The sequence below is a fragment of the Spea bombifrons genome, chromosome 9 (assembly GCF_027358695.1).
Source record: "Spea bombifrons isolate aSpeBom1 chromosome 9, aSpeBom1.2.pri, whole genome shotgun sequence".
NCBI lineage: Eukaryota > Metazoa > Chordata > Amphibia > Anura > Pelobatidae > Spea > Spea bombifrons.
The window spans coordinates 5,792,286-5,812,058 of record NC_071095.1 but is presented as its reverse complement, the minus strand read 5'-3'; the positions used below and the strand labels follow the sequence as shown (position 1 = coordinate 5,812,058).

The 19,773-nt window shown below is 40.4% G+C and overlaps 1 protein-coding gene across 2 annotated transcripts; it reads left to right on the top strand.

The window, feature by feature from the left end:
- The first annotated feature begins 3,030 nt into the window (after positions 1 to 3,030).
- LOC128505166 (tumor necrosis factor alpha-induced protein 2-like) lies at positions 3,031 to 18,668 on the top strand. 2 transcript variants are annotated; one of them, XM_053475471.1, is made up of 12 exons: positions 3,031 to 3,210; positions 11,956 to 12,175; positions 13,005 to 13,632; positions 14,521 to 14,635; positions 14,758 to 14,880; positions 14,968 to 15,068; positions 15,574 to 15,672; positions 15,979 to 16,105; positions 16,363 to 16,485; positions 16,742 to 16,897; positions 16,983 to 17,104; positions 17,698 to 18,668. In XM_053475471.1, the coding sequence occupies exons 2-12, from the start codon at positions 11,968 to 11,970 to the stop codon at positions 17,837 to 17,839; spliced, it is 1,944 nt and encodes a 647-aa protein (XP_053331446.1). In that variant the 5' UTR covers positions 3,031 to 3,210; positions 11,956 to 11,967; the 3' UTR covers positions 17,840 to 18,668. The 2 variants fall into 2 exon arrangements, with proteins under 2 accessions (XP_053331446.1, XP_053331445.1); XM_053475470.1 differs by lacking the exon at positions 3,031 to 3,210 and adding an exon at positions 9,969 to 10,125.
- The last annotated feature ends 1,105 nt before the right edge of the window (positions 18,669 to 19,773 follow it).

The following is a 19,773-nucleotide window of genomic DNA, read 5'->3' as shown; positions in this document are numbered from 1 at the left end:
AAATAGGCATGAAAATATCTTTCCTAATGCTTGGGTTTAATGTTGAGTAACCGTGACTCTGTGGACATAGCAAGTTCCTCCTCATTAGCAGAACATCCAAAGTCTCTCTGCGAACTACTTTCACCAGTCTGTGACTTATGCTTTTACTTGCATTCATTAAATTACTAAAATAATGAAAAGATGCCCAAAACTCCAATCATACCTCCATCATCCAAAAAACTGAACTACCGACACCCTGTCCTTTAAAAACTCATTATTCCCGTAATTTATCTACTAAACAAACCCCCTGACTCTGTATCATACTCCCTGTGATTAAAAAAAATAGAATGGCTCAGTCTTAATCACCCACTTGGACACACTGTTTTCTTTAAAGCAGACATACATTACTGTATGAAGTACCATTTATGCTCAAACATTTGTTTTATTATGGGACTTCACCTTCAATTATCCCACTCAGACTCGGGAGATAAATAGAAAGAGATAAAATATGGATTAAGATCAACCGGCCAATCGTTTAACATGCCTTTCACTACCAATAATTACAGCAAAAAAAAAAAGTGGGGAACGCTATTTATTCCTTAGGAATCCCCCTAATTTAGAGTTTTATTTAGTATTTTTAAAGAAATAATTACCATGAGTGCATGTAGGGTTATCGTACCGTGTGCTAAGTCACCATCCCAGTGAATTTCAAACCTTTACTGTCCTCACCGTCAAAGAAAATCCCCTTCCCGTCTTAAAGCTGACACTTAATATAAATAACCTTTAACAAAAAGAAAGCAAATAGCATTTTTCTGACTATTATACTTTACCGAGTCCCACATATTATGAATAAAACGGTGCTTTCGGTTTCCATGTCATCAGCACCAATGAGAGGAAAAAGCCCCCATGTTTGGATGTCAGCCCTGTGGTTCTCCATCATGAGCGTTACTCATAGTCTGTGGCCGTAAAATGTAACAATAAATCACGTAAGTAACACAAATGTTTCTCCCAACCCTCAGAATGTCCACTAAAGTACTTTGAATATTTTAATATGCATTAAAGTGCTTTATAAGGAAAATAAAGCACGTTCCTAAGGCAGAAGCTGCAGCGGCCCTGAGGCAGCCAATCAGTGTCAGGAAGGAGCTCTCATTAAATTCTATGGGAACTCTTCCCATACATGCACACAGTGGTCTAAATAGACCCCCGACTGCATCTCCTGCACAGAAAATAGCCGGGGAAGGACCATGGTGAAGACCTCCGTTGAAGCTCCAACATGGTCTCCAGTAGACATGACTCCACGTCAGGGCTGGCCGCAGAACCCAACATCCGTGTCCCGGCATGGACACGTGAAATATGGGGGTGTGCTATGATAAGGGGGTTCTTAATGTACTTCATTGCCTCTATTTTGCTTGCTTTTCATCCTTGGCTGGGAATTTGTTATCGCTGCCGGGCACGATGAGGAAATGCTAATGAGGAGCTATGATGTGAATGCAAACAACGCCTCCTTAAATATTGTTTTTAATAACACGACACAGTATTTAACCCATTAAACCCTAAAGCTTCCTTAAGGCACAAATTAAAATCGACTTTTAATTAAAACCGAAATTGCACCGACTTAAGTGCACAATGTTCGCCTCTCCCTACAGGGCTCCGGAATTATTACAATTTTTTGAGATTTTAATCTTAAAATCGTTAAAATAATCAGATGGAAACTAGTTGGAGGTGGAGAGGCAGGTTCTTTCACTGCTCTTAACTTAGAAAGAAAGCATTAGGCGGCAGACCCGACCCATCCGGCCCCGTCCAGTCTGCCAGTCTTCCACTTCCACGTCTGCCACTTCTGCTGGGAGGCTGCGCCATTTATCTACCCCCCCCTATCGTTAAGTAAAAACTTAGTGCATGTGGGACACCAACAAGGCATCATCTTCAGTTCAGCTTTTCATGCAAAAGAATGTTTTAATAGATGGAAAGTCGGTTTGTTTAATAAACATTTCCCTCTGTTTAATGTTTGCTTAGAACAGAGCCAAGTACATTCTTCCTGAAGGATAAGAGGGGGCAATAAACCAGTCCTCCCCAGCAATGTATCAAGGCCTGTTTTAGTATAAAATAATGGTGCAGTCGCCATATCAACCAAAATAATGTATTTGCTGATTGCTCTCATTAACACCTAAATGTATTAACCCCTCTCGTGACAGTTACAGCAAAATACATTGCTATGTAATGCCTGGAATTCTGGCAGTTAAGATGTTAAAGAGGAAGGAACCCTCTTGGAATGTCAGATCCAAACATTGCAGTCCCAGCAAAACAGCTGAATACACAATTTAAAGACACAAGACTAGAATTCCACAATCTTCCACTGTGTAAAAGGGGTTAATTAACAGAACAGTATATATATATATATATATATATATATATATATATATATATATATATTAATACACTTAGAAATGTCCTTGTTTTTTAAAGAAATTTTGTCCATTAAATTACCATAAAATGGATCAGAAATCCAGTGCAGACGGGGTTAATGTTATAACTGGAAACGGCTGATTTTTAATGGAATCTCTTCACAGGCGTACAGATGTCCTTTATCACTCCCACCACTCCTGGGTTCCAATGGCCCTTTATCACTCCCATCACTCCTGTGTTCCAATGGCCCTTTATCACTCCCATCATTCCCGTGTTCCAATGGCCCTTTATCACTCCCATCACTCCCGTGTTCCAATGGCCCTTTATCACTCCCATCACTCCTAGTGTTCCAATGGCCCTTTATCACTCCCATCACTCCTCTGTTCCAATGGCAAGCTGAGTTCACTGATCCAAGTTTAAGTTTAAAAGGCTTAGAAAACCCTTTTGCAATTATGTTACAGCCAGACATTTACTTGTTTTCCATGAAAACAGCTCAGTGGCCCCAAACGTACAAACGGTAATGTATATATATAAATAATATATTAAAACAGAGTACAGTAAACAGGAGGTGGTTGCTGTAACCTTAAAGAGATGGGGTTGTAATTACACCCTTTGGCAGGCAGACAGAAGTCTACCCTTTATAGCGTCGTCCATGCAAACACCGGAGCGCGTGGTAGGGCTGTTTATTAACCTTGTAACTCCTGCAAAATAACACATATTAAAAATATAAACATGCGCTGAAATGGGCTAGCAGCGGAGACCCACCTGGTGTCTTCTATATCACAGAACAGGACCGCCCTAGAAAGGAGCTGAGAAAATAACAGAAATGTAAGTAACATTTAATTACATATATACCGGTATATATATTTAAAGAGACGTGGAAAAGACATAAGACGTACATTTAAGTAATTAAGGAGCAGGGCAACAGATAAATAGAAACAAACATAGAAGTGGATCGGAGCAGATCCGTCACACTGCAGGCTTAAGACCCCCTTTTGCTGTTCTCTGGGCACTAAAATCCACGCTGATGAAGACACGTGAATCTCCGGGTGGGCGGCATGTGGGACCCCTGTGTCTTCCACCTGTGCCAGATTGTCCCTAAAATAGAAAACAGACTTGGCAGACCCCCGGTGACAATCAGTGCCGGTTATTAGCAACGGTTCTTATTAATTTCTTACTCTGGACCCCCCTCCCTTCTCCCCAACCCAACCGTCTCACCCTTCAAAGATCAGGTGGGATCTGTATAGCACCCTCGTAGTCTGCAGCGCTGTACAATGGCCAAATAGGACATAACTAGACCGTCACATAACGAGGTCCCTGCTCAAAAGAGCTTACAATCTATTCGAGACTGTATTATAACAATCAGTGACACAGAACTTTTGGCCATTTACCGAGTGACTCATTGAAACAAAGAAAAGGAAATTCCCAAACTGAAAGGAGTCTCCCCCCCCCCGCCTCGCCACGTCTGTAAAATGAATTTAGGAAATTTAAGGGAAGAAAGGAAGAGGAAAAAAAGCTTGAAGACGCCCAGAGTGATGGGGGTTGGGATAACGGATTGCATGTATATTGGAATTTCCAGACCCCTCTATGTATCCTGCTCTGAATTTACTTAGGGTCAGTTCTAATGGGATGTCGCAAGAGCGAAATACACTCCGATATTATTTACCCCCTCCTTGAGCCGTATGCAAATAACGGGAGTCTAAATCCAGCAACAATATAACATTCCTTCCCCATGCGCACATACCTGCTCCATTTCTGTATTATTAGAATTTTTACTTTGCAGAGAGGGTGGTAGATAAATGGAACAGCCTCCCGGCGGAAGTGGTAGAGACTAATACAGTGAGCGGGATTTAAACATGCACGGGATAGACATACGGCTCCTGAATCTAACACGGGACCAACGACTGATTAAGGCTTGACAGCAGGAGAAATGGGCGACTAGATGGGGGGCCGAATGGGGCCGGTCTGCTGGCAGGTTCTCTGTTTCTCTGCTTGAATTCAGGTGACATCATTCAAAATACCCTTAGCTTCTGTCAAGGGTGAAAAGTTTCTCTTGGGGCAAAGAGGTCCTATTTTATAGGACAGAGGACCTTCAGAAGTGTTTTGGGTTCGAGTGAAATTTGGACGAACGGCCTCTCCATGGACAACATCCTGAGGTGTAATAAATCGATAAATAGTCTGTAATTTACCCTATTCTGTAGGATTTTGGAAGGTGAATTGGAAGACAAGGTCGGGGGCGACCTCTGACTCGAGTAGCCGGTGCGCAAAGTCTTCTGTAAAATATGAATTCATTGAGCCGCGAAAAAAAATACACAAGGCCGCCATTGCTGATCATAATTCAAGGACACAAAGAGCCAATCAGAGCTTTACCAGAAGGAAGCGGCTTCGCCCCGGCAGGTGCGCGGCGGAATATAATTAGTTATTGTGTGGAGATCGGACAATAAATCATTAATTACGTCGGTTGGTTCTGGTTTAATTCTTGCTTGTTTTGTAATATGATTTGGAACGTGATTTTCATACAATGGTTTATAGGTTTGATGGGAAATTCCCTGCTAGAGAACCTCGGTACCGGGTCAATACATCACCTGCTAACGGATGTATCCATAGGGGGCCACCCAGTGTCTGAAAAGCAGGCCCAGACATTCATACCCGGGTAGGGGCATTTTTGGTGTTCTTGTGAGAAGGGACTTCCTTGGTGGCTTTAGTTGGGTTTCCAGTAGACCATAAGAGGACCAAGATGTGGACGTTGGAAATGTCTATAGGACAAGTCTTCTATTCGTCAATATATTCCAGTCTTCACCATGTCATCATCACCCCAATCCCATGCCTCCAGAACCCACGTAAATGGGGTGAAGCCCCAAGCGCAGCCTTTGATAAAGAGTAGTTGGCGCCATCGGGACAGGCCGTGACTGCGGGACGCTAGGAGACGCGGATTGTAAGCCAAGGTGGTGGCCTTCTTCAGGGGTCAGGTCATTCTTGGTGGAACATTTAGCCCACACGCCATGACTTTGTCTGGCAAAGGCTGACCCGTTACAAACAGAACAAGCTGCTTGGGGTTAAATCGAACCTCACCACGCATCCAACTATAAGTCTTTCCTCTGTCCGAGTAACAAGAGGAGACAAAAACTGACAATGGCAGGAAGTCCTCCGCACCAAAGGCCACCGTATATCGACGACCGTTGGTAAAGGAATATAAGATAAGGCCGGACAATGAAGGCGTAGCGGCCATCGCCTGCAGAACATGGGAACATTGAGGCGGCTGCCTAGGGGCCCACTGAGCTACGTCGGGAGGCCCCTTCATGGGATAGAAATGACACATATATCGAAACGTAGAGTTTTCTGGGAGATCGGCCCCATTCGGCCCCCATCTAGCCGCCCCTTTCTCCTGCTGTAAATACTCAGACCTTAATCGGTCGTTGGTCTCGTCTTAGATTCAGGAGCCGTACGCCGATCTCATGCATGTTTAAATCCCCTCATTTAAAAAAAATGTTTTAATATTTTTATACTGCGAAAAAGCTCTGATTCTGCTGCGTTTTAATACACAGAGGCAAGGAAGCGCATGCCGGGCCGGTTGTTCTGTGGGGGTTTTCCTTGGGCTCATGTGATAACACGCTGTATTGTTTTGTCATTTTTTATTTTTTGCTGGCATTTAAAATATTAATTTCGCCAGTTATTTTGGATCAAATTAACCATTTCATTATAATTACACAACTTCCTCAAATAACACAAGCTAATACAAGCCTTTCTCTGTTACCGATACATCTCGGCTACTAAGATCAGGGACACTCCTGTGTGCTTGGCATTCATATATATTTCAAAATAACAGGCTTAAGTCCATTTAACCCCTTCGTGACAAAGCCCATACATGTACAGGCTCACAATACGTTTTTAATGGGTTTAAGGGTTAATTGAGGTATCCAAGTTATAATCTAGACGTAGTCGTAGAGCTATAGATGAAAGAACGAGAATGAACGACATTCCGTCACGAGGCAATATTCTTTGGCGAATTGTTTGTCTGGAAGGGGTTAACGGATCGTTGTGCGGTTGATCAAACATAAGCCGAGTGCTGTAACATTTTCTGCAAAGAAAACGAATAAAGTCATTTCTTTTATACTTTCTTTTACCATTTTAAAAAAAGGAATACTGGAACTTTTTAAAAAATCTGCTGCAATGGCAATGAAGCCCTTTAGCCAATCAATGTATCAGACCCCGATTGCGATATGCTGGAAAGAGTGTGCTCGGGCAGGTTTGATGATAGAACAGCGGTAGATAATGACTCCTGACGATACGTAAAAGTGTCGTGTTAAGTAGGGAAGGTAGAACGGGGGGCGGATTAGGTTTCCGCTGTTATCTGAAAACATATTTAGAACGCCGCGCTTACTACATGTTACCGACACGTTGGAGGAATGTGTCCTGAAAACCTTGGCTAAAATTAGTAACGTGAAGCTATCGCCCCTCGTATAAAAATTATCAGCCGTGAAAAAAAAAACAAAAAAAAAAACTTCTCAATGAAACGCATGTGAAATTCTGATAAAAAAAAAAAAATCTAATATTTATTTATTTGTTTGTAGGGACAATCCAGTTAGCCGTATGTTCATAGGATTCATTCTGGAATGAAAGGGCCACTATAAATTACAGTGACATGTAAAAATACCAGCAACCTAATTTACTGAGAGAGTAGTAGATACGTGGGACAGCCTCCCAGCAGAAGTGGTAGAGGCTAATACAGTGAGGGAAAGTATACATGCACAGGATAGACTAGATGGACTGAATGGGTCTGATCTGCCTTCAACTGGAAATCTCTTCAAATGCTTTATACCTACATATTTATGTTTGTTTACTATTTTCTACCACCTCTACTGGAAAGCTGTTCCATTCATCTACCACCCTCTAACAGAAGCCATTCTTTCTTACATCCAGGTTATCCGCTTATACGCCTCGCGACCTCAACCGGTTATCTCGAATCTTGCAGCAAAGTAGACCGTCCAGAAATAATAAACCCAAAAGAAATCCCTTAGGACTTTAAAAAAAAAATTTTTTTTTTTTTTTTTTTGCATCCATTCTTGCTTAAGAAATGTGTGCAACACGACTTCCCTTTTATGGGGTATTCTCTTTCCTAACACACTGGAAATTCCTCGAAAACAATAAGAACTACAAACTGAAAGCTATTTTTTTTAGAAAACACATATAAACAAATGTGCAAAGGTGAGCGTCCAATAATATATATAAAAAAGGAAATGACCCTCGTTTTTTTATGGCCTCCTGACTCCAGTATGATTATCGTTCCCCAGCCTAGAACCCCTCTTTTTCTGTCTGTTCCTCCCCAATATTTAGAAACTGACAGTGGGCTCGATCTAGTATTTACTGTACTCATTCTTAAGATATTGGAGTTCTGTCTCATTTATCCCCTCCCCCTGCTGTTTCTGCTAAAAAGAAGGAAGCATACTTCAGTACACTTCCTGCAAACGCAATCCATACATGTATTTGGCTGCCATTTTTCCCACCCAGTAAATAAGCCAAAGCAGCCCCTTCCCTGCCACGTTATTGAGGGGTTTTGAGTCTTATAACGAAACTGAAAGTATCCCGTTGAGTACGTGCATGGAAAAAGTTACATTAAGTCCTCATAGGATTTAGAATATATCATCACAGAGTGATTTCTAGAGTTCTGTCCCAACTAAATGTTAACAAAGTTTATTTTGACCCAAATATGAGTTGTTTTGTTTAGAAATACTGCAGAAAGTGGGCTTAGCGCCTATTCTCATTGAGAATAAATATTTACAGCTCCGGTCTGTCCCACCTGATGTGAAACTTATCTATCCTCATCATGGGTTACAAGTACTATGTACTATGCTATGGCGGGACAGGGGCACTTTCCTCCTCTGCCCCTGGGTATTGGGGCTGCTCAACCGTCCAAGTAGCTGACCGACGACCTAACATTGAAGCAGTCAAGGGCCACGTTGCTTCAGGACTCTTCTGGGTTTATGTTCTAATCCTCTGAAAGTTTCCAGCGTGTTCATCTCATTGGAGTTTTTAAGACCACCGCAGAAGGTGGAGGAAGGAGACCACTTTTGCCTATTTCCCATCAATATTATGAAGGCTACACCATTTTCCTTCTTTAGCTTGCTTAATTTCATCAGTTGGTGGCTGGACTAGGCGCCAACATTGCTCACGATGGACATTTACTGGGGCAATTTAATGACGTTCCATGGACCTTCACAAGCCTTACCACGGACACTGGTGCCCCCAAATGGAAACACTTCGGCCTTTTCCTGGCTGGTGGCCCAGTTGGCTAGGATGTCACTATTTTCCTTGAGAATCAGAATAGATGGATCAACTTACCATTTCTAAACTCTGATTAATGCCCGCCAGTGGGGTGACCAAGGCGCACCCCATTTCATTACAATGACATCACTAACCCCCTCTGCCTGCGTGTTGTGAAGGCATCTCTAGACGGAATCCCCTTTATGAATAATCAACGCTATCCTTTTTTTTTTTTTACCATAACCGGCTGCGGATTCTCACCTCGGCTTCACCTTGTTGGCTAACGATGTTCCAGTCCTAGATAAGAGAAATTCCTTTAAGTCATCCAAATACTAGAAGTATCAGCTGAAGACTCTGGGAGAAATTCTAAATATACCCACCAGCTGACCACATTCCACATTCTCCTGCCCACCGCCTACTCTATTTAGGAAATGGAGTGTAGAGATAACCCAGCGTTCTTCCAGAGGACAGCGCGCGTTCCCAATAGCGATGTACTTTCCATAACAGAAGAGCTTGCGCTCAGCTCGCTACCACGCTGGGCACTCCAGACCGTGATTTCCAGCTAAAATCATCGTAAAGAGTAGAAATGGAAACAAAAAGTGAGAGTAGACAGGAGAAATTACTGAAAGGGTGGTGATCTATAGAGCAGAATCCCATCAGAGGTGGTAGAGGCATTGCCTACCCCACCATAGCCTATGTTGGCACCATCCCGTGGCAGCCGTCACTGTAGCTCTGTCTTATAAACGTTATAGGAACGCTGCATACGGTGACTTTAAAGCCTGACATATTGTGACTTGCAAAAGGCAAGGCGTGCCAACATTCTTGTTTTATATTTCAATATCGTTTTAAGATCAAGTCTGTTTTAACCCCGTAGTGTGCCTTTTGCGCTGGTATTCGTAAAATGACATAGAATACATTGCATCATACTAATATGATTTTATATACTATAGACTCGCAAGAAGGGACAATATTGCCTGTCTCAAGAAAGTGTTAAAAATAATAATAATAATAATGATATATTAATATCCAAGTATTATTATTATTGTTATTATTATTATTATTATTATTCATTTGCTAGATGTGGAAAATTGTGCCCGTTTTCAGATATTATTTTTGGATCCAGAATTTTTTTATTATTATTACTGAAAATTTTATTTTTATTTTTGAATATATTTGTTAATAGTTCCAAATTGAGGGGGGATTCCCAAACTCTGGCGATAACAGCCTGCCCCTGGTGTGCACTGTCTCTGGGTTTTATGCAGCACATGTGTTAAGAAGCTGGATTTCCCCAACCCAGGAAGTTTTACTGATGATGAAATAAATCAGTGTGTGTGTGTGTGAATGTGTGGGGGGGGGCAGACAGGAGGTCTGATAATACCGCAAACTCCACCTCTGACATCCATGTATAAAGCTTGGTGCAGCCTGTGGGGTGATCAGTAACAAACCTCATTCCTCCAATTCTCAGGATTCCCACTCCTCTAGGTGAGTAAATGCAGTTTCATTCCTTCACTATTGTAAGAATTCTATCCGACATTCCTTAACTATTGTAACTATTGGATCCAACAGCCACTAAATCTATACATGCATGTAACAGTTATGGGTTATTTGTAGCAAAGCAAAATAGTTACAGTCTCATATTTGTAGGCATGTTGACATTATGTATAATAATAGAATTAAGTGAAAACAAAGAGTTAATTTAAAGGGCTGAAGTTTAAAGGGTCGTATAGAAATATATGTGGAGACCTAGATAAGGCATTTGCATCAATGTATTATTTTTTATAAATGTATATTTATTCTGATTTCTACGTTTTTTAGCATTTAGAATTCTGGCTGGTTGTGATTTCTGATACTGGGTGCTAGATCATGAACCAGGACCTGTACTTTTGGTGGGGCAGTGTTTTATAACTCCAACTCCCATCATGCACAGAAGGCAAAAGGCTGTGGTGATGGACTGGTGGTTACCCATGTGGTGTTTTTTAGATTAGAAAAATACTTTTTTGTGTTTACTTTAATCATCATCCATAGTGTAAAGCAAAATGTCTTCAGCAAATGCTCCAGGATAGGGAAGCAGCAGCTTTCCAGTTGCTGCGAAACCCAACTCCCATCACTCTGGACTTTGCTTGGGTTAATAAGATTTTATTTAATGGTTTTTTCCCCGAAATACTATTTTTTCCCTACCTCCTGCATTCTTTCTATATATATATTTATACGGGGGTGAAAACAAGCTTATATATATATATATATGTCGCAACCATTGATGTGGATTTACACACAAATGTCCCACGCGCTTAACCATCGGCACGCCAAATCATACATCAATTTACTGCAGTATAAATATAATTATGTGTATCTTGGGCACACCTTGTTATCAAGTGGGTGAGACCGACATGGAATTTAACAATAGCTTTTGCCTTTTAAGACTGCTTTCTATGGCGTATACAAAGTAGAGTAAAAAAGATAACTATAAAATTCTAAATTTACATTGTTTTGGGGAAATTATGGGTAAATAGAGATATATCTGCATTATAATATATATTATAATATTGCATAGTGTTACATACTGTATATCTTATATATAGTAAATAACACTATGCAATATAATATCACATATTATAATACTGCGTTATATACTGTATATCTTATATATAGTATATAACACTATGCAATATTCTAATATATATTATAATACTGCGTTATATACTGTATATCTTATATATAGTATATAACACTATGCAATATTCTAATATATATTATAATATTGAGGAATATACTGTATATCTTATATATAGTATATAACACTATGCAATATTCTAATATATATTATAATATTGAGTTATATACTGTATATCTTATGTATAATATATAACACTATGCAATATTCTAATATATATTATAATATTGAGGAATATACTGTATATCTTATATATAGTATATAACACTATGCAATATTCTAATATATATTATAATATTGAGTTATATACTGTATATCTTATGTATAATATATAACACTATGCAATATTCTAATATATATTATAATATTGCGTTATATACTGTATATCTTATGTATAATATATAACACTATGCAATATTATAATCTATATACTATATGCGTGTGTATGTATATATATATATATATATAATATAGTGTAATATACTGTATATATTATATACAGTATATGTATGTATATATATATATATATATATATGTAGTTGTATAGATCAAGATACTTTAGGCACTGCTGATGTCACTGTGTAGCCCCATGTGCATTATTCTGTATTCTTGTAATTCATTTAAGTTTCATTCCGTTACAGGGTATACAGTCCATGAAAAAAATAAGGAAAATGCTTGGATCTGAAAAAGAGCCCCGAGGTTCGAAAGAAAACGTCTCCGAACAAAACGCAAACGGAGTGCAAAGTACAAAAAAGAAAGTTGGATTTTATAAGGGGTTAAAAGGTATCGCGAAGTACCTCTATCCCAAAAAATCAGACGCCACCTCGGCCAACGCAGAGACCAAAGGCGAGGAAATTACAGGTAAAATTTCTAATTTCTCGGCTGGGGAGTATTTTCTTGTCTTTTTACAGTTAAAAAAAAAATATTATTTGAAAAAATGTAATTTTAGAAAAAAAAAGGTCGTATAAAGAGACGTTTTTGTGTAAAATGGTAAAAGCAGAAACATTTAATTGGCTGTTGTGGTGAAAGCATCCCTTTGCACCAAAAGGGTCCTTTATACGTAAGCCCAAGGCTTTCTCTAAAGCATACAGCCCATGTATCCCTCTTTTTGGGGGGCAGTCCTTCTTTAGAACCCTTTTTCCGGTATCCCTCTCTTCTTAGAGATCGGGGGTATTTAGTCTGTTTTAAGGTATCACAGTGCCCGCACCTTAACATGAGAATTAAGCTAACCTTAACTGAACTAAAAGTTTGCCAACAGGCTTTAATTATATTTTAGTGTCCCAACTTGCCCTTTCCGCCCTGCTGCATGACTGCTGAGATTGTTCCTTGAATACAGGTGATAATTCAGAATATCCTTACCTTCTGCCAAGTCATAGGTTTCATAAGGACCATTACCAGAACCAGTAGGATGTCACTGAAATAGAATCTTTGTTAAAGACCATTAAGGGGTTAATATTTAACCCAGTCTCAGAGTCAGCTCAATGAAAAAGTCCCCATGTCTAAGAGACGATTCTAGAAGTTGAATAGATTTGCATGTGTCTCTCGGGTTCGAAACATAGAGATGTTCTACCATTTTTGGGTATATTGATTATAAATAGCATGTTCCGCATTTTATTAGTATGTTCTTTATAAATGGTATGTCTGTTACTGAGTGGAATGCCCTAATTGTAGATGTATATTTCATTGACAGTGGAAAAAATTCAAGAGAATATTCTTCAGAAAAGATTTTGGAAAGCCAGCCAAGGTCTTACCGTCTTAGAGCGCGAGGTCTACAGCCAAATCGGTGACAAGCTTCATGAAGACAGAAAGCAGGAGCTGGAGTCCTTGTACGAGGAACTAGACAAAGAAGTCTTCAAAGCGGTGAAAGATTCCATCGTGGAAGAAGATGAGGACTTGCTGACTCAGGCTATACGGGCCATCATGGAACAAGAAGCAGAAGACAACATCTACAGTGAGGACCACGACACCTCGGTAAAACCCAACCCTGCTCGACCGAGAAAATGGAAGCAGAAATGGGGGCAGTACGTCAAGCTCTCGGTGATCGAGCGGATCCAGAAATTACCGGCGATCTCACCCAACGATCCGGACTCGTCAATCTCGCAGAATTTCATAAATCTGGGAAAGACCATAAAAACAGATCTGATCCACGTGGTGAAACATCTCAAGCCGCACTACCCCGAGGAGTTTGATGTGTGCGATACCTACGTGCGGCATTACCATTCTATTCTAAAGTCCCAGGTTGAAATTATCACAGAATTCCAACTGGATGGCAAAGACAGCTATTTTATCCTGTGCTGGGTGCATAACATTTACCCAACGTGAGTTGACAACATTTGGTTTATGGTTTTGTTCATAACCGGGTCGAGCGTCTATTAAATGCCCTTCTTTAACAGAGCCGCCCATGAGGATCGCAGATAATGGATAATTGTGTCCTTTCTATTTGGCTTCGTATAACTATACAGTTTTTATGGAGCGATCAGTAAAGCTTTGCTATTTTTTTGCTAAATGTATCGATGCTGGGTTATTACTTGGAAAATCCAGCAGTTGTTTAAATTAGGTTTAAAAAAATTGTTTTAATCTGTGGAATGTCGCTGCTCGTAGGACCATTTCATTGATTGTTTGGGCTATTAGACCACTTCTTTCTCTGTGCTTTTTTATCTTGTTTTTACAGAACAGTGTACGTTTTATATTTGTTATTTTGGTGTGATTACCATGGCTTCCAAAAGCCTATGTGGTCATGTACCATAAAAAAAATGTCAATTTATTCTCTAGAGGAATGCATGCTGGATCCAGGCATCCATATTTGTTTCAAAGGCGCTATGATATCTAGCCATTATTCCTCATATGGGCTGGCAACATTCAACACTTTGGGTAGCCCAACCAAATGGCCAATAGCATCTAGCATAGGGACTGCTTTGAAAGCCTATATCACAGGAAGGATCCAGTCTATGTGTAAATGCTGCCTCTAGTGGATATATGTGGAAGTGCAAGTAAAAGACAAATTTAAAAAAAAAAACTCCAGGTAGTGGCCCAAAATCTTCAATTCATAGAAGGAATTTTCTTTGTTGCCACAACAGTCACATAAGTGGTCCAGCAATGTTTGTTCTAGCATTATGTTCTAGATTTTCATGACATCATAATTTAATAAAAGGATTGTGATCGTATACTTTTTATCCACTAAAACAGTCTATTCCTATCTCCCTCAGCAATGTTTTGAAAGACTCTGCCCTACTTGGACACATTGAGGAGACCAAACTGGAAAGCCTTTTAGCGGCGCACAAGATCAGAGAATTAGAAGGAAGTTACTTGCCCTATGAAGTGGTAAGAAGGGGTTAAATCAAATGCAGAAGGGATGTGTGTTTGAGTCACTATTATTATTTTATGTTGTCTGTAGCCACTTACTTTCTAAGTAATAAGTTGTATCTGTCTGACTTTCTCCAAAGGGATCTGTGAAAGAATGGATGTCCAACAGCTTAAATTTAGAAGTTCAGCGCTGGAAGGAGGGCAACGAGCCAGTGAAACTGGGTGCCTTCTATCACTCCGAGTTACACATTGACGTCATTCAGGTAAATAGAACGTCATTAGAAGTTTGTTCCCCGGTTATGGAATATGACGAAAAGACGTTTCAAGAAGCCCGTTTTACTTTTCAACAGAGCTATAACGGTGCGATCAAGAGAGCAGCCCAGCTATCTCCACGGATGTCCCACCACATGGCATCTCGCTTGGCTAGCGTGCTGGTGGAATTCCTAAAAAGGTACTTTAAGGGTCATCCTCCACCAGTTTTTGTCTATGGTATTTTCCTCTTATACCCACCAGCATTTAAGTGGGGGGACACACCATTATTAAAGATATCTTAGAGGCGCATGTTGGGGTATGAGTCCCACCTTAGATGACACACACTTGGAGCCCTCCAAAAATTGAACTTGAGAGAGGAACATGACCGTGTTCCGGGATTTCGGGTTAGACCGTAGCTAACTTTTTTTTCTAAAGAAACATGCTATAAGGACGCCATATGCAAATTAATATTTACATAATCCGGCGGAACATAATGAGTCATCTGGGCGAAAGCTCCGTTTCTTCATAGAATGGGCATGTGAGGGCAAGAACCCAAAGAGCATTGAGTGGTGCATGGTTGTGGAAATGCTTGAATTGGAGGAGAGGCCACTTAGATGTTTGGCCCACCAGATTTTAATATTATTAGGAAATATATTTCTAGCCGTTCAGATTTTTATATTAAACTTTTTTTTTTTCATTTTCAGTTACATGACTTCATTCGAAGAGTTTAAAGAGAAGCATAAGACGGATGAGTATTTTAGAGCGATCGTCATTGCCAATATCAACTGCTGTAGGACGTTCAGGTAAGGATAATAGACAGGTTGTTTAGCGGGTGCTCAAAATATTTGGTTAGGTGGGTGGTAGATAAATGGAACATGCTCCCAGCAGAAGTGGTAGAGGCTAATACGGTGAGGGAATTTAAACATGCATGGGATCGGCAAATGGATCCTGGATCTAAGACGAGACCAACGACGGATTAAGGATTGAATATTTAAGATAACAGGCAGACTAGATGGGGCCAAATGGGGCCGATCTGCCGGCAAATCCTATGTTTCTATGTCTCACACATCCAACTAATATTAAAACCTCTGTTTTATTGCACCTTTTAGAGATTTTGTTGCACGCAACGACAATGAATTGCAACCGAGATCAAAGGAGACGATGAATTCAATTCTCAATGAGTTCGAGGAGCTTGGCTTTGACATCCTTCTTCACGACTTATTTCAAGAATTAAAGGTATTTCTTCCCATTTTAATCACCTGAGATAAAATGTAATGTAAGATTTTTAATTCTGACATGGCTCAGAAACCACAAAGTTTCCTATGAGGCCTCATGGAATAACACGATAGCCCATGACTCCATGATTAGGGATCCCAATGAGGGACTCATTCATGGTGCCTGATCCTGTAATTGAGCTGAAAGGAAGTAATGTAAGATCTTGGCGAGTATTTTTCTTTTTTTGAACAGAAAGTAATCAAATATTTATGTTTTAGGTTTACTTCAAAAAGATTTCTCAAGGAAACGGCTTGTGCAGTCACCAAGTCATGTCCGATATTATCAAGGTCGTGGAGAAGCACACCTTCCCTCTGAAAACACTAACTCCTAGTTGTTATAAGGTAAGAACCAGATGTTTCTTAATTCTACCCAACTTTGCCGGCCATAACCATCATGGTCTTCAGTGCTTTTTCTGCGGCTAGGGCAACAAAGCCTTTCAGCCTATCGGTATTAGCCTCTTTAGAACTAGAGTTCCTGAAACCCTGATATATTATTGTTCTGTGTTGAACAATTGAAGGAATTCTTGGTATCTTCCTGGTTTAATGTAACCGGCGTGTCTCATGATGACTTAACCTCACAAAGTGTTTTGTCTTGTAGGATGCCATCGATAGGATCCATTTTCACTTGGTCAAGGAATACGTAACAAGGCTTCTCAAGAAGAAAGTCAGCCACAAGAACGTGCGGCAGCTTCAGACTCTGGCGAACCAAGTCCACGAGAACGCGAATCTCATCAGCGATTTCTTCTCTTGTCATGTGAGTACAATCCCTAAATCACGAGACGCAGAAGAATAATTCTAACACCTCATCAGTTTACTGATTTTTGTTTATTTCATACCAGGAATCCCAAGCAACTTGGCTGAACCCTCTTATCCCCAAACTGGCCGAAATCATCAGGCTGCAGGATGTCAACGCCATTCAGCTGGAAGTGGCCGCGCTGGCCGAAGATTACCCCGATATTGGGTAAGACTACAAGATATTTTTACTGATTTAAGGATTTACTGATTTAAGGAATAGTTAAATAGACAGGTAAATCTCAGAGGGCCGTGACCCACCTCCATACTCTCCCTGTTATCCTAGTTACTGTGGACTCTTACCTCTTCCCAACTGGTCTGGAAGTTTAGGGACCTTCCATAGGTGACAATAGGTACAATTGGTGGGCACTCTATGACCGCTGGTTGCAAGTGGACACTACTTCTGTGACGGTGAGGCCACATGTCCAAGATGGCTAGATTTGAGTCTCCTCCTCTTTCTCCGTATGTTGGCAGGGAAGAGGCTACGGTCAATGGGGCCACCATGAGTGAACTGAAAAAGGGATATGGAGTGGGCAAAACTTAGTGGGAAGTGGGTGAAGCTAAAGGGTGAACATCCTGTGGAATCCCCCATGTATAAAATTCACATAGGCCTCAATATGGCGCCAAACATGTGGTGAACATCTTTGGGAAGAACCAAACTCAGCATATATTCAATGGAACATGACTTGGTGTTGGGTCAACTATTTGGGGTCAGGTTTGATTCTGTACTCAGTATTTACTAAATTGTATTTTCCTTCACAGGAAAAAGCACGTTGAAGCCGTTCTTTACATCAAAGGGAATCTCAGCAGAAATGAAGGGAAGTCAATCCTGGGTGTCCTCAACAGCTTTGAAAGAAGAGACAACACAACCCCGCAGTTCTTCTCATTAATTAAACCCTCTTAATGGAACTTTGTGATGGTCAACGTCGAAGAACATGCTCAACCCTGCTACTGGGTGCTTCAGAGAAGATACACAAGGGCGACATTTCACATATATCTATAATGATGAATATCTGTAGAGCCAGCTCCTTCTGCTCATAGGTTGCGATCATCTGAACTCCAGCGTCCGCTAAAAACAATGTAACTCTGTGCCCTGGATTTTGTTTACACAGTCCTGATGTATGTAGCTAACGTTTTTTACATTTCAGAAAAGACTTCCCGACTTCTTTTTGAAGCTTTATCAGTATTTTTTTGGATTTCTTATTCCAACATCCTTGCGTTTTTGTTTTTTTTTTCCTTTTGAAAGCAAGCACTTTTTTTTAGGTTTAAAATATCGTATTTAAGCGCATGAACAAGACGCACACGTACTGTAACTCTCCTCGACTCAGGTGTGAGTTTGTACTGTATATAGAAACGTGTCTATGGATCGTCCTCAACAGCAAGGACATTCAAGCACTTGAGATTCTCCAGACAACGGGTCAACGGACATATTTCATATTCTATGAGTTGTGGTTGGTAACTTGGTGGTAAACGTATTCAGTAAAGATTTCATCTCAAGTTGGGACCACAGAGCTTTGAAAGTGGTTCTACCATTTCTTCTATAAGATGTTGGTCCACTAAATGGTGCCACGTTCTGCTAAAGAATACGTTCAGTACACAAGTACGTTTAATGGATTTCGCTTTCAAAGCATGATGGTGTCCTTCAAATGTATCCTAGTGGTCGATAGTAGAACGTTATAAGAAATGTTACATGGAGTGTTCTTTATTATTGGTTATTGGGATAAACCCCACAGAACTGCAATGAATGAAAACAGACTATTGCGATTATGAGCCATTCTAGAACACATAAAGACTGCATGTAGTAAGGTTTTTTCTGGGTTTAAGCATCTGCAGACAAGGTTTTCGTAGCCGCGTGTTTATATGATGGCTTCTGTAGCACCAACCTATGCTGAAGTGGTGTACAATGAGTTTACAAGACCTTTGTTTACAAAAAAAAACTCCATTTCCACCCACTTGGAAATTAATAATAATAATATTAATAATAATAAAAATTAAATGACACATAAGACATTATTCCAGGCCAAAAAAAAACATTGGGTTTTAGGTCTGTGTGGTTTTTATTGTGTGTTTAAAGACAACACTTGATGTTGGATTTCCTCTCATTATGTCTGTTGAGGGTTTGTAATATGCTGTATTTAATATTTTTTTTGTACTGTATGTTTCCGTTTAACAGATGTTCATTCCAGATGGAAAGAATGAGTTATAAATATATGATATGGAATATAATATAAATAAAATTCCAAATGTTTTGTAACAAACAGGATCTGCATGATGAGTAGAATTATCAGGCCCAGAGTGGCCGTCAGGGCCACTGGCCGACAGTGCCCGGTTTGAGCATTAAAACATAACGTGCAGCCTAGCACGTGTGCGGGAGAGAGAATGGGTGAATGAATGAGTAATTGAGTAAATGAGTGAATGACTATGTAAGTGTTTAGGGGCACAAATGGGACAGGCAGGGGTAGAGATTGCACATGTAGTTTGGGGGGCAGAGGTGGCAAAGACAGGCTGCTTCAGGGGCAGAGGTGGAACAGGCAAGCTTTTAAGGGGCAGGGGTGGCACAGACAGGCTGTTTCAGGGTCTGAGGTGGTACAAGCAGGGTATTTTAGGGGCAGAGGTGGCACAGACAAGCGGTTTGGGTGCAAAGGTGGCACAGACAAGCGGTTTGGGGGCAAAGGTGGGACATGTTGCTTGTGAAGTTGGGGGTGCTGTGGAGATCTGTGGTTTTTTAGAGATACACCTGGTGTGTAGGCACATTAGTTCGACCAGCAAAAAAGATATATGTGGCTTATGTCCGAATAATTCCAGGGCTGCTTTTTATTCCCAGTCCGGCCCTGCCGG

Bases quoted from the DNA above. Each gene is read 5' to 3' on its own strand.
- LOC128505166 (XM_053475471.1), top strand. From the start codon at position 11,968: ATGAAAAAAATAAGGAAAATGCTTGGATCTGAAAAAGAGCCCCGAGGT. The intron at 13,633-14,520 runs GTGAGTTGACAA...TATCTCCCTCAG, and splicing joins GTGCATAACATTTACCCAAC to CAATGTTTTGAAAGACTCTG. The intron at 16,898-16,982 runs GTGAGTACAATC...ATTTCATACCAG, and splicing joins GCGATTTCTTCTCTTGTCAT to GAATCCCAAGCAACTTGGCT.